Below are 15,586 nucleotides of genomic sequence, written 5' to 3'. Positions count from 1 at the left end.
GGGAGGAAAAGCGTTAACTGCTGAAGCCTCTCCGACTGGGAGACTCGCTGCTCTGAAGGATACAGTTTGACCACATCGGTGTCCATTCGCCTCTTCCCGGGACTCGGGGAGGACATGTTGGTGCTGCTGAGGAGGTGGCGGCTTTAATTCCTCTTCTCGGGCCTGTCTTCCTCCAAACCACCACCACCTCCTCCTCCACCCCACTCCCCCCCCCCCCCCCCCCAAACCCCTCCGCCGCGCACACACACAGGAAAATAACCAAACTCTTTTCAGGTGCAAACGGAGAGTCGGAACCCCCGGCCCGGGGGGGTGGAGGGGGTAGAAAAAGGGGGTGGCACAAAAAAAATGATAGATATCGAGATGTATACTCAGACGGCAACGAAAACAAGACGGGGGAAGGGGGGAACAAACTGTGCGTGTGTTTGTGTGTCTGAGGAGATTCGTTCCCCCTTCTCTTCACTCGGGTGACGCCACTTTGTCCTCTTCAGGCTCTGTGGTGAATCTCCGCCGGTCCCTGGGGCTCACTTTAATGATCGCTTGTTTAATGCAGCCGGTTGTTTTCCCACCCCCTTTCCTCGCGGTTTTCCCTCTCCCTCGACCTCCTTCTTCCTCCGCCTCTCCTTTCTACCTTCCTTCCCTCTCTCTGATCCTGAACCTTCTCTTCAACCCTCGCCCGTGACGTTGACGTTGTTGTTTGTCGCCGACGCAGTCCGTCATCACGCAAAGCCGACACTAAACGCGCCCCCGTTACCCCGCGGCCTTCTGGGAACTGTAGTCTTTACCGGTGACAGTTGGAGGTTAAACATTTCAGTGACAACCTTTCTCGAAGCTTTTTTTATTATATACCTGGGTCAGTTCATTATTTAATTGTCTTGCTATTGTGTGTGATGACAATTAACGAACTTTATGAAAAACTGACAAATCCGGTCATAATGGAATTTGCGGATAGTGCGCATGCGTTTGCGCCGCCCGGCATGACGGGAGCTGTAGTTCTCCTGAAGTAGCAAGGAAATACTTCCGAAGGGATACATTTAGCAAAATAGGGCTCAGAGTCATTTAAGGACGTGTTGATAAAATATAACTTAGAACTAGGGTATTGTCAGTTAATGGAGCATTGTTTTTATTAAATCCTCGCAAACCTTTGACAATGAAAATGTTGAAGGAAAACAAAACGTTTGTTTATACACGGGGGGTAGTAGGAACTGCCGATGCTACAGTCTGAGATAACAAAGTGTAGAGCTGGATGAATACAGCAGGCCAAGCAGCATCAGGGGAGCAGGAAAGCTCAGGTTTCGGCCCTGGACCCTTCTTTCAGAAATTAAGAAGGGTCCAGGCACGAAACGTCAGCTTTCCTGCTCCTCTGATGCTGCCTGGCCTGCTGTGTTCATCCAGCTCTACACCTTGTTATCATGTTCATACACGGGCTTTTGCAGCATATATCAAAGTGCTTTACAACCAATGAAGTGCAGTAACTGCTATAATGTAGGCCTGTAGAAGCCAATTTGCACCTAACAAACTCTCCGAGACGTCAATGACCCATGTGATGAAAGGCTAACTCAGTTTTAACTCTGAAAAGTTAACTCAGTCTCTCTCAAAAGATGTAGCTTGAGTTTTTAACAGCTTTTCAGTACTTGTTTCAGATTTTCAGCAGCTGCACTATTTTGCTGTAGAAATCTGTTTTCATGATGCTTGATCAAATAACGTATTATTGGACAGGAGACGAGGATAACGTCTAAGTGGACAAATGATGGCAGGTATAATGCAGTAAATGTGAAGCAAAAATGTGGGAAAACTCAGCATGCCTAGCAGCATCTCTGGAGAGAAAACAGAGTTAACATTTCATGACCCTTAATCAGAACTGAAAGTAGGTAGGGAAAGGTGATATTTCTGCTAATTACAGGGCATGGGGGTTGGAAAGAGTGAGCAGACAAGTAGAGATGGATCCAACAGTGAAAGAGAAAAAAAGTTGAATGGACAAAGGGATGGTAGATAGTAAGCCAGGGAAGAAGAAAAGCTGATAATGGAGACAATGCATAGGTGAAAATAGGCTGTCTGTGCTGAAACCAGCCCATGTCATGACAGGGCCTAGTACATAAAGGTGGGCAAGGACATAGGAGGAGGTGTTCAGGCTCTACAATTGTTGAACTCAAAATTGAGTCCTGAAGGCTGCAGGGATCCCAAGCAGAAGATGAAAAGCTGTTTTTCCAGCTTGTGCTGAGCCTCGCTGAAGCAGTGCAGCTGGCTCTAGACAGAAATGTCAGCCAAGGAACACGGTCATGCGTTGAAATGGCAGGCAACAGGAAGCTTGAAGTCATTTTTATAGACGTTCCACAAAGCCATCACCCAGTGTGCATTTGGCCTCCCCAGTGTAGTGGAAACCACATTGTGAGCAGCAAATACAGTGGACTAGTTTGAGTGAAGAGCAGATGAATCACTGTCTCATCTGGAAGGTATCTCTGGAGGCTTGGTTAGTGAGAAAGGAGGAGGTAAGCAGGAAAGCATTGCACCTGCTGCAATTGCAATAGGAAGGTACCATGAGGGTGTAGGAAGGTGTCAGGAATGGAGAAATAGTGGATTAAGGTGTCCTGGGAGAATGGTCACTGTGAAATGTTGACAAGGTAGGGGAGGGGAATATGTGTCTGGTAGTGGCATCCCATTGGTAGGGCCGTGTCGACTAAGATAGTGGTAGAGGAAAAAGGTGGACATTTTGCTCCCTGATGGAAGCTGGCATCATCAGAACGGATGTGACAGAGATGGAGAAACTGGGAGAAAGGAACAGTGTCCTTACAGGAAGCAGGGTGAGGGGATTATATAGTCCAGTTAATTATGGGAGTCGGTGAAGGTGAGAGCTGGGTGAAAAGTCAAAGCGAAATAGGTAAACCTTTCCAATTCCAATTGAGAGAGGAAAGAAGTTCTGATAACATCATTGATGTATGGAGAAAGAGTTAAGGGGGAGGACTGGAACAAGGAATGTTCCACATAACACACAAAGAGACAGGCATAACAGAGGACCAAGCAGGTACCCATGACCATTTCTTTGAGTTTATGTACGCGAGAGGAGTTAAAGGAGAAGTTGTTCAATGTAAGCCAGGCAATGGAGGGTGGTGGTAGATGGGGACAGGTCAGGCCTTCTTTCCAGGTAAAAGGAGAAAGCCCTAAGACCATCCTGATGGGGGATGGATGTGTAAAGAGATTGTGCATCCTTGGTATGGAGGACATGGCTGGTGCCTGCAAACTGGAAATTCTGCAACTGACAAAGTATCAGAAGAGTGCAATGTTAAGTTGTCGACTTTGGCAGGAACAATAGAAACAGATTATTTCAACAAATAAAGACTACAGGATGCTTTGGTCCCATTCCCATTCCCATTCAGATGTAACCTGTTCAACTTATACAGGTAACACCTCCCCCAGAAATGATCCCAATGCCTAACTAATCTAAAACCCTCTTTCCTGCACCATCTCTCCAGTCACACATTCATCTACTATAGGTAATAGTAGGGAAATACTATGGGAATAGGTAATCCAGACCTAGCTTTATAGCAAGAAGATGTTTATGTAAATCGTCATCTCATTAATTTCAAGTCAGGCACTGGGGAAAATGCCACTTTATTATTAGATAGTGAACCATGATTGAACAACAATATCAATCGCTGACAAAAGTCCAGGACATGGTCTGGAGATACAGCATCTAAAATGGTCAGTTTACAATTAGCAACTGTCTAACATAAGGGATACATAATATGGAACGCATGATGGCTCAATGGTTAGACTCACAGCGCCAGGGACCCGGGTTTGATTCCAGACTCGGGTGACTCTCTGTGTGGAGTTCGGCCTGTATCTGCTTTTGTTTCCGCTTGGTGCTCTGGTTTCCTCCCACAGTCCAAAGATGTGCAATGTAGGTGGATTGGCCATAATAGATTGTCCATAGTGTCCAGGGATGTGCAGGCTAGGTGGATTAGCTATGGTAAATATAGACTTACAGGGATAAGGTAGGGTGCTTGGCCTGCGCAAGATGCTGTTCAGATGGTCGGTGCAGACTCAGTGGGCCGAATGGCCTCTTTCTACACTGTAGGGATTCTCTGATTCTAAAATAGGAGAAAACGTACACATACTTCAAAATCAAGAAATCTCATTCTTAAATATGAATGCATGATTACACTCAGTTTTCTTCAACTGGCAGAGGAAATTAAACTAGTAAAAGGCAAGAAACAACTAGTATAGAAAAGCCAGTGATGGAGCAACAAGCCAAAGAACAGTCAGTAAAGGAACAGCCAATTGAGGAATGACAAGGACCATCCAAAAGAGAATTTCATAGGTTTCATTCTAAACCCCAAACAGAAGAGAGGATCCATGTCAGTTAGTGACTCCCCAGTGAGCTATCCTTTGTCGTTTTTTTTAATGTTTAAGGATAACTTCAACAGATTTTTGATTGACAAAGAAGTCAGGGTTTAATGGACAGCAGGTGGGAACGTGGAGGGAAATCTGCAATCAGATCAAACACAATCTTATTAAATGGTGGAACCGGTTTGATGGATGAAATGGCCTACCTACTCTTGATCATAAATCTTACATTTCATTGGGGAAATGTGACAAGTTGAAGTTTTTGCAAGGCCACACAAAAAACATTAATGGAAAAAGTAAGAAGTTAAATTTACATGTGCACTTTATAATTTTGGTTGCAAAATTATTGTTGTTTATCTAAATATTAGATAGTCAGAATTCTTCCATTCCTGAGGCACTATGTAAGACATTAAAACATGCACTACGAATAACAATGAGTATTTACTCTGTTCTGTCAATTTACATATTTTAGTTTCTTTGGTTATTGTGGTATTTAAGAGCTTGGTAGGGTTTAACTGACTGTTCAAGAATTTGAAGCTTTGTTTAAATATTTCTTTAGTACAATTGACTGCAGTCCTAGTGAATTCTTATATAAATATTCTGATCCTTCCTGATGCTGTCTCAAAGAGGTAATAAACCAGAATACATTCTTGTTGAATGTATTCTTGGACATTTCAACACATGACCTACTGCAATCAATTGCCCCATCCAGTCAAATAGCATTCCTGCCACCATCTTCAATATATGTATAAGTAAAAAATTAAATTGTTCAGAGCTTTTTAAAATGTTATATTCCTGTATATATATGGTCTTTCAGTCAATACTTTACATTTTATAAAAGCTGAACAAAAACTTTCAAAAGATGGCTGTCCAATGGTCACCTGACCTCTGGTTGAAACCACTCCCCTGTCTCAAGGGGGAACAAAAGGAACATTCCAGACCTATGTTGAATCAATTCCTTTCCTGAAACCAATTCAAAAGGGTCATTTCTAAGTTGTAGGAGTCATTCAAATACAAAAGCACTCGTCTCAACTCTCTCAAGTTGTCAAACAAGACAGGATGAATGGAAACAACAAAAGAACTTTCAACTTGTGGAAATTACATGGTGAGTTCGCCATGTTTATTGTTTGCTTTAAAATCAGGAGAGGCTGTTTGCCAGACACAGAATTTCACTGGAAGGTATCAAACTAGCTGTAAGTTATCAGCAATACTTTGAAAGTAAGAGGTTTCTGTGAATATCAACCTATCCCACCTTTGACTTCAGCTGAGAATTGGTCCTCCAAAAATTTAACTACAAGAAATCTCACAACTTACTGAGACTCTCTCACTTTACCAAACTTTCATTACAATTTTAAATGATCACATCCATCTAAGAAACTACAGGCCTGTCAGAAAATGCCAGACAATCATAAGTAGCAACTGTATTGGTTTAGCTGTATCTAATCTTTGTGTGCATGACATAATGTTTTAAAATCTGAGGCAAACATAAATAATAAATAACTTTTTTATGTTGTGTTCATCAGGAAAATTCACAAGAATAGCAATGCAAAGGGAAAACAACATTTGTACTGTAGGAAAGGACAGTGTTGATAGGTTGGCCAGTGTCTGTGAAAAACCTACTTTTCTTAATTAATATAAGCACTGGGATTATCCTATATGGTCTGTAACCTCAAATAAGGCATTATCTGGACCTATGCTATCTGTTCAATGTGCAAGCTTGTTGTCGATTATGGGGTGCTTTGAAGTCATCCTTTGGGATAATGGCTACCCTGGTCAGATTACTTATTGCAATTTATCATGCAAATTCTGGAAGACCCTAAGATAGTTACTTTTGGCCCTGAAAAGTGTCAGGTCTATCTCGGACGGGTGAGGTTGGCTGTTTCATGCTGCTGCACCACACATAGTTTTCACCATGAACAGGATGCTGTCATGAAACCAAAAAGGTATATTCCCTATCACTCAAATCAGTAACATGGTAAATAAATTTAATTGCTGGTGTGATGCTAGGTATGTAAGTCCTAAGTCCCTAAAGATAGGTGGATCAAATCTAACAGAATATCTCTTTGACTGTTTGCAATGATCAAGGTTCTAACCGTTCCCAGCCATCCCACATTTGTAAAACTCACAACACCATGTCCAATACTAGATGTGATTCCACAGTTAAATAAACCTGAGTGTGCAAATATTTGCACTGGCAACCAATTTTGAATTGTCAGTCAGGTTCGAATCATGGTACATCTATGTGTAACAGAAACTTCACAAATTAATACACAGTCTCTGTTCTTCACAAACATAAAGAACATGTATATAACTGCCCCTGATTCAATTCAACAAAATAGGTGAAAGTCATTCCCTGGTTAATTTCAAAGGACGTTGCTTGACAAATTAGAGCCAGTTTACAGACGGGTTTACAATTTAAACAAAGTTTGGAGATTAATAGTCAGTAATCTCTAACTGGTGCATTTTCAATGGCAATATTTCTACCAATCAGTGTCTCCTTGTCAACCAATTGTCACTCTTCTCTCACAATATAAATGTTGCTTTCATGTTATGTTGTTATTCTTGTGCATTGTCCTGAGGAGTAAGATACAAAGTTTCAATCAAATGTGTCTTTTTTTTCAGCAATACTCAATTTCGAAATGACTATAAATAACTATTTTAAAACTGATAAGTATCTTGCAAATGGAATTATTTATTTGGGACATTCACTCTGAGGGTAAGAAAAGACATATATTTTACATATCAACAAACTGATCGAGGCCTTATTAAAGATATACATAAGTTCTGTCTGTAATAAAGACTTTAATGCCCACATAATTTTTCTGCCAGGTTGCTCACTTGTAGATTAATCTTTAATCCAGGACAAGCTAAAAGGATTGCAAACTCTACCCAGATTTCTTTGGTCCCTGAAAAGCCATTGGTGCCGTACAATCAATTACCGTAAAGTGAAGCTATCACTATGACTACTTCCAGGACATGCTCCTTTATTTTGGTCCATCATCACAGATTAGTTCACTATTAGTTAAGTGGAATTTCTTTCTGTTCAAAAAGACTAAGTTAAAAGAACACTGAAACCATCGTGATTATCCTTCTAGCTCAATGATACGCCACCATTTAGAGGAGAGGCTTGAAATTCCTGGACTACTTCTAATGCAGTAGTTCATCAAAAGAAGATTTAATAAATGTTTCAGATTGATTGCTCAAGGCCCAGGTGGAGCAGGAAGCCACATTCTTCTGACTCAAAGGTAAGGGGTGCTATTAATTGAGTCAAGTGACATTTAGCTCAAGTATGTAATCTTTTAACATATTATTCATCTTACTATGTTAAAGGCACCATACAAATTTTAATGATGAAGGTTTACTGCACTGAAGAGTTAACTTGGCTTCTCTCTCCGTAGATGCTGTATGAGTTAATGGTAGTTTTTTTTTCCCCTGAGGGGAGGATTTCAAAACTAGCAGGCACATTTTTAAGGTGAGAGGAGAGAGATTTCAAAAAAAAGATATGGGGCAATATTTTGTTTTTTACTGAGGGTGGTTCACATGTGGAATGAAATTCTTGAGGAAGTGATGGATATGGGTACAATTACAATGTTTAAAATACATTTGGATAAGTACATGAATAGGAAAGGGTGGAGGGATATGGGCCAGGAGCAGGCAGGTAGGACTAGGGTTAGGGATTATGTTCAGCATGGACTAGTTGGACCAATGGGGCTGTTTCGTACTGTAAGACTCTGTAACTTACTAATCAGTTAGAGATTAGTAGCATTTTCAGTCTTTTGCTTTTGCATTTAATGAAAATTGTTTTTGTTATGTTCATCAATTTCATTCCTCCTTGCACTTTTTTAACATTGTTATATTTCCTCTGACAGTTCCCTTGCTGAAAGATTCTGCCACTTCTACAATTGTGTTAGCAGCTGTGCTATTCCAACTTTTGCCTTTTATGCCATCCCTTTTAATAATCTTCTGCACTGCCCTTGGAACACCCCTGCGCCTCTCTCCTCCCATACACCCACATCCCACGTGATCACCCTCACTCACCCTGCATGATTTGCAGTTGTAACTTTTTGTTCTTCATTTTGCTTCTCTTTGATTTTGTTTTTATCCATATTTAGAGTCAAAAGCAGTGGCTGGGTTGGGCAATCGTGAGGTCACTGGCCCAGAAGTTCTGCTCCACTGATGTCACCCCACATCATATGGTGAAGACGGATAACATTACAAGCTGATTGTAAGCCAAAAACTGAGCCACTCATAGACCACAGAAGCAGCAGGAAGATTTTCAATTTTCCACAATGAGTATAAGCAGAAGACTGCTGACAGTTCGGGTTACTGCACAGGCTGCAGGGCAGAGAAAATTAAACTGCTGTGTGGAAGTGTGAACATAGATTTCACAATGATTATGAAATCTGTGTTCTCTCTTTTATTGAAGGAAATTTCCCAAAGATCAAAGAGAATGCTCTCCCCTAGTCCAAAGAAAGTTCCTTTCAATAGTAAATGGAATGTTCTTGAGCAATTTCTGATAATAGGACTGATCGAGTGACAATTTTGTACTTAGCTGCGACTCAGAAAATAATACATTCTCCAAGTCTGAAATTTATAAGTTCAAACCTCACTTCAAAGACCCAAGAATATGAACTAGGCTGACTCTGCAATGCAGTAGTGACATGTTGCTGCCATGTCACAGGTGCCGTCTTTCAAATGAAATGCAAAACCTGAGGTTCAGTCCACTCTCTCGAAGGATGTAAAACTATTCAAAGGACAGCGATGCTCTTCTTGCTTAGTATTTGGTGAACATGTAACATCTTCTATTTTGTTAGTCACCAGGAACACCCGAATGTCAACTAACCTGATACAACAATAGGTGTATTTTCTACCTCAAGACAGGTACCACTGCAATACAAATGCACATCCATTGAAACCACCCCGATTCATACGCAAACACAGAATTGACAGATTGGAACTACAACTTTGAAGCTCATCAAAGTTAGGCCTGTATCAGAATAAGGCTTATTTCTAGACAGATACTGTAATACATAATTTCTTGTTCCTATGCAATTGATGTTATTAGGTTTGTCTGTTATTGTTGCATATATGTGGTAAAGGCGCAATGCAGAATAAATGCCTGAAGTCCCACATAATTTATTGAAATGTAAAAGTGATTCTTTTAATTCTTACCGAAATCATCTCAGTCAGATGCATCTATTCTGTTGTAATGCAGAGAATCATAGTTCAGTGCAGCATTGAAGAAGGCCCTTGTTATTGGCATAAACGGGTCTGAAAGGGTTAATATTGGCCGTATACCATAAGCATCACCTATTGTGATGATGTCATAAGAACTAGTGCGGAGAGTCAGTACGACCTTCAAGGAGTCAAACCTGAGACCAGGTCCTCCTAAAAGTCTCTGAAATAACATATACCAATAGGCTTGTAGTATGTAAACAGTTGTAGACGTGTAAAAAAAGTATAAAAAACAGAACTGCAGATGCTGGAAATTATAAACAAAAACAGAAATTGCTGGAAAAACTCAGCCGGTCTGGCAGCATCTGTAGAGAGAAAGCAGAGTTCATGTCTCCTGTCCAGTGACTCTTCTTCAGAGCTGATTGTAGCTAGGAAAAGGTTGGTTTCCTAGTTACTCTCAGTTCTGAGAAAGGGTCACTGGACGTGAAACATTATCTCTGATTTCTCTCCGCAGGTGCTGCCAGACCTGCTGAGTTTTTCCAGCAATTTCTGTTTTTGTTTAAAATAAAAAATTGTATGTTGTTCACAACAAGCGACTCTTCAAGTTACAGCAGAAGGTCACTGTACCAATCTATCCTAGATTGCTCAGGCCCTTGAGGTAAATACTTGGCATTTGTTTGCACAACTCTTCTCAGCCCTTCCTTCAGTTTAATGTCTTTTTAAGTATTTTCAAACACAAGTTTGATGCCTCACTCCAACTGCCAATAATATGAATGCCTTATCTTCACTTCTCCTTTATCCTATTCAGTATTAAGTGCCATTGATTTATAGGGATTTCGGGTGTTTACAGAGATTTCCCCAAATTAAAAAAATAATTCGCAGTATGCATGAGGAGTTCTTTAATTTGAACAATTCAACAGAAATCTTAAAAAGGCAAAACTTAACCATGCAACTGTGATAATTTTTTTTCTAACACTTTTAACAGAGAAGCATAAACAAATGTGCATTTCTCAGCACAACAACTACGAGAATTATAATTCTGTCAACTATTAAGTTTCATAAGGTTATAAATTCACGACATTTATGTTTCCAAACTATTGCAAAAATACAACTTCAGTAAAAATCTGATTTTAACATGAGGCTGCCTCTAATATTTTTAGACCCTGTATCAACCATTGTTGACTCCCAGCTGAGTCAAAAGGCCATGGATTCATATCGTACTTCGATGCTTGAGGGCAAAATCTGTATTTCAGTATAATGCTGAGGGAGAACATCACTGTTAGAGGTACTGACTTTTGGGTGAGACGCTAAAGTTCTACCTCACTTGCCTTTTCAGGTGGATGTACAAAGTCCCAGATTGTAGAAGAGCAGGGTTCTTATCTGCATTGGTCTGGCAAATGTTTATACCCTAGCTAACATCAGAAACAGATCATATTGCTGTTTGCAGAGCTTGCTATGCATAAATTGGCTACCAAATTTCCTAAATTGCAGAAGTGACTACATTTCAAAAAATACTCCATTGGCAGCAAAGTAGTTTGGGACATCCTGAGGTTGTGAAATGTGCTGTATAAATGCAAGTTCTTCCTTTTTAAATTTTTTTTTGTATCACTCTTGGCGTCCAACCTGTCTTGTCTCTATTTGATCAACCCTGATTTCGTCAGTATTCCTCTGAATCCCCCTCACTTTTTCCTTTGAAACAAATAATACACCTTTTCCATTTGTGTCCCTCCTCCCTAATTTCTATCAATGATTATTACGAATGGAGGAATTCACCCCATTCTCTCTGAAATATCCTAAGTATACCCTTATGTTGTTAAATAAATTGCCATGTTTAAAAGATTCAACTTCTAAACATTGACCCTTCTGGCTATGGTTTTAACCTGTTGCTTCAACCTGTCACTGTGTGTATTCACAGAAGGATGGTTTTCACAGAACTCAGGATCTACTATGTTCCATCTTTCACCTCCTGGTTATGGATTAAAATCTCATCAAAGACACCATTACCCTATATCTATCAACTGTACTGCTACAAAATAAAAACCTTATGCACAATTTCAACCCACTCAAAGGGTAGTAAATTTTAGAATTCTCTATCCTTGAATAACTAAAAGGCTGGAATCGATAGATTTTTGGTGTCTTAGGGAATCAGGAGGTAGGAGGAAGATAAAGGTTGGAGGTCGAGATCAGCCTTGACCCTATTGAATGGCAGAATACTTACTGAACCTCATATTACGAGGCTAGGAGGGAAGATCTCTGCTTGTTTCACAGCTCATGTTCAATGAGGTGCTCTATGACTAATTTGTAAATTATTTCTATCTCCTATGCAACGTCACCTCTGTATAATATTTCACGTCTCATTGTGGAGAATGAGTAACAGGTCCTTTAATCAGGATCTGGTAATTACTGCAAAGAATGATTAATGACAAGCTTAACATCAAAGTATGGAAGTAATGCATTTAAATCAATTATAATTATGGTTGTCAACTCCACAATCTTTGAACACTGATTGACTAAAGCCATCATCTTCAAACCCTGACGCAAATGTTTTACCATTGCCCCTGTTGTGTCTCTAGCTTTTTTTCAGTATGACTTGAATTATAGAGAGATGCCCTTGTTTACAGCTCAACACAGATCATCTGAGCTATAATGTGAAATACATTTTTTTCAAACGTGGAAGAGTGGAATGGTGCAGGAACATATAGACATTTATACTTTGGACAATATGATGTTTGAGAAATCAGGCAGAGCATGAATTGTGAAAATAAGTGAAACTAATTTTTGAAAATTGAGATAATATTTAAATTGAGTGATTGACTAGCTATTGAGCTAGCCTGGTTTAAAAAAAAATGTTGTCAGACCTACGCCATTCTGGAGTGAAGAGTGAATTAACCCTATCAGAAACTGTAAATAGGTCACATTGTGGTTATTGATTGACTAATTCTGTTCTTTCCATGACTTGTAATTTGGATTAATGACAATAGTTTATTTCTGCAACTAAGTGATATAAATAGACCCATACCCTACCTGAAAACCTCAACGGAGGCTTGTATCCCATCACTAAGTCACCCTTAATTTATACGCATAATACACCCAGCTAGGTCAGAACCACCTCCGAGAGTGAACAGAACCCTGACACTCCTGTTTATATCTGTCAGCCAGGACTCCCTTATTGGACCAGGTTAACAGCCCAATCAGGGAACTCATATCCTATGAGGTCCTTTACTGCCCTTCCTTAGATAATTTTGCTAGGGATTTTCATAATAAAGTCAACAGAAGGAAAAAGCCACTTGGTTCTCCAAACTGGCTCCATACAGCCTCTTATGCCTGGGCCTCCCATCTATTCAGCTACCTCATCTGAGTTCATATGAAGTTTCACTCAGTGGAAAAGTGCTTAAAAGGTGAGACTATGCTCCTGATTAGAGTTTTGTAATATTTAGCAATAAAAAGCTGTATTTATAAAGTACCTTTAATGTAGTAAAATACCTACAAGTTGCTTGATGGGAATATTAAAAACAAAATTTTGATCCCTAGACATGTGGTAAGATGCTGTACTAGGTCAGATGACCAACACTTTGGTTGAAGAATTAAGTTTTTAAGAAGCATCTTAAATAAAGATGTACTAAACAAACCTGAGATGCTATTAAATCTTTAATCAGTTAGAAGGTTTTAATTGATTAATATGTTTATCAAACAGGGGGAGGTGATGGCCTAGTGGTATTATCGCTGGACTGTTAATCCAGAGACCCAGATAATGATCTGGGAACCTGGGTTCAAATCCTGCCACGGCAAATGGTAGAATTTGAATTCAATAAATATCTGGAATTAAGAGTCTAATGCTAACCATGAATCCATTGTCGATTAATGGAAAAACCCATCTGGTTCACTGATGTCCTTTAGGGAAGGAAACTGTCATCCTTACCTGGTCTGGCCTACATGTGACTCCAGACCTACAGCAATGTGGTTGACTCATAACTGCCCTCTGGGCAATTAGGGATGGGCAATGAATGCTGTCTAGCCAGCAATGCCCTCATCCCGTGAATGAATAAAGAAAAAAAAACAATTCCTTTGAAGTCACTGTCCTGAGAGAACTGAAGGTTTTATCAGTGGAAAGAAGAGATGACATTTTAGGTCAAACAATGCATGTTAGGTGTGAGGCCCTGTTTAGCATCCATTTGTATTTTGCTTTGGACTCCGACTGGTTTTATTTCTAAAGTAGGAATTTATAAAATGTCACATTGACTGATTGTATATAAATTGTGTGCTTTTTGAACAAAATAGAATGTATCTGCAAATACAAATTCACTCCATAGATTCACGTGCGTGCGTGAGAGAGGGAGAATGCGTACGTGTGTGTGAGAGAGAGAGTGCATAGTGCGATGGGATAACCTGTAGTGCAACATGAATCCAAGATCTCAGTTGAGGCCATCCACCTGGGTACTGAACTTGGCTATCAGCATCTGCTTGGCGACTTTGCGTTGTTGTGTATCCCGAAGTCTGCCTTGGAGGACATTTACACGAAGATCCAAGGCCGAATGTCCTTCACTGCTGAAGTGCACCCCCACTGGGAGGGAACATTACTGTCTGGCGATTGTTGCGCAGTGTCCATTCATCCGTTGTCGTAGCGTCTGAATGGTTTCACCAATGTACCATACCTCAGGGCATCCTTGTCTGCAGCATATGAGATAGATAATGTTGGCCGAATCACATGAGTATCTGCGGTGCACATGGTGGGTGGTGTTGCCATGTGTGATGGTAGTAGTCATGGTTGAAGATCTGACATATCTTGCAGAGGTTGCCATGACAGGGATGTGGCTGATGTCCTGAATGCTGGGTAGTTTGCTGTGAACAATGGTCTGTTTAAGGTTTGGTGGTTGTTTGGAGGCGTGGTGAAGATCTTGGCGAGGTGCTCATCATCATCGATAATGTGTTGAAGGCTGCAAAGAACATGGCATAGTTTCTCGGCTTCCAGGAAGTACTAGATGATGAAGGATCAGATGTGTCTGTCTTCTGAGCAAGTCATTATGGTTTTTCGCTATGGCACGTTGGAACTGGCCATCGATGAGTTGAGCATCGTATCCTGTTCCTATGAGGGTGTCCTTTAACACCTTCAGGTATCTGTCTCATTCCTCCTCATCCAAATAGATCCTGTGTATGCATAGGGCTTGTCCATAAGGGATGACAGTTTTAATATGCTTCGGTGGAAGCTAGAGAAATGCAGCATAGTGAGGTTATCCGTGGGCTTGCAGCAAAGTGAGGTACAGAGGTGTCTGTCCTTGATGGAGATGTGTGTGATCAAGAATGAGACTGATTCTAAAGGGTAGTACATGGTAAGTCTGATGGTGGGATGAAACTTATTGATATCACTATGTAATTGTTTCCGTGATGCCTCGCTATGAGTCCAAAGGAAGAAAATGTCGTCAGTGTATCTAGTATATAGCATTGGTCAGATGATCTGAGCAGCAAAGAAGTCTTGTTTGAACCTGTGCATGAAAATGTTGGCATATTGGGCAGCAAATCTGGTCCCCATAGCTGTTTCCTGTGTCTGAGTGAAAAACTGGTTGTCGAACGTGAAGATGCGGTGGTTGAGGATGAAGTGGTTGAGTTGTAGGATGGCGCCTGGAAATTGGCAGTTGTTGGTACTGAGTACTGAGGCTGTTGCAGCAATACCATCGTCGTGGGGGATGCTGGTGTAGAGTGCTCAAAAGTCCATTGTGACAAGGAATGTTCCTGGTTCGATTGGTCCATGGGGACTGAGTTTCTGTAAGAAATCTGTGGTGTTGTGAAGGAAGCTGGGAGTTCCCTGTACAATCCATCAAGGACGGACACCTCTGTACCTCACTCTACCACAAGCCCACGGATAACCTCACAATGCTGCACTTACCCAGCTTCCATCCCCTGGGTTCATGTCGTACTACAGATGACCCCACCACACTCTCTCTCACTCTCTCACTCTCTCACTCTCGCTCTCGCACTCTCTCACGCACACACACACGCTCTCGCTCTCTCTCTCTCTCTCACGCACACACGCACTCTCTCGCTCTCTCTCTCTCACGCACACACGCACTCTCTC

The 15,586-nt window shown here is 40.8% G+C and overlaps 1 protein-coding gene and 1 long non-coding RNA gene across 2 annotated transcripts in view; one reads left to right on the top strand and one right to left on the bottom strand.

Moving 5' to 3' along the window:
- Positions 1-691, bottom strand: part of ube2h (ubiquitin-conjugating enzyme E2H (UBC8 homolog, yeast)) — a 102,234-nt gene extending 101,543 nt beyond the window's left edge. The window contains exon 1 of the mRNA XM_048610537.1: positions 64-691. Within this exon, the coding sequence (XP_048466494.1) occupies positions 64-116 (53 nt within the window). The 5' untranslated portion in view covers positions 117-691. The remainder of the gene's footprint in view (positions 1-63) is intronic.
- A 4,572-nt stretch (positions 692-5,263) lies between these two features.
- Positions 5,264-9,480, top strand: LOC125485787. Its single transcript, XR_007264494.1, has 3 exons — positions 5,264-5,446; positions 7,437-7,586; positions 8,454-9,480. It is a non-coding gene; the product is annotated as an uncharacterized LOC125485787 (long non-coding RNA).
- The last annotated feature ends 6,106 nt before the right edge of the window (positions 9,481-15,586 follow it).

Source organism: Rhincodon typus, chromosome 22, assembly GCF_021869965.1.
Source record: "Rhincodon typus isolate 14 chromosome 22, sRhiTyp1.1, whole genome shotgun sequence".
Classification (NCBI taxonomy): Eukaryota; Metazoa; Chordata; class Chondrichthyes; order Orectolobiformes; family Rhincodontidae; genus Rhincodon; species Rhincodon typus.
The sequence above is the reverse complement of the archived record's forward strand: the minus strand, read 5'-3'. Positions and strand labels throughout refer to the sequence as shown.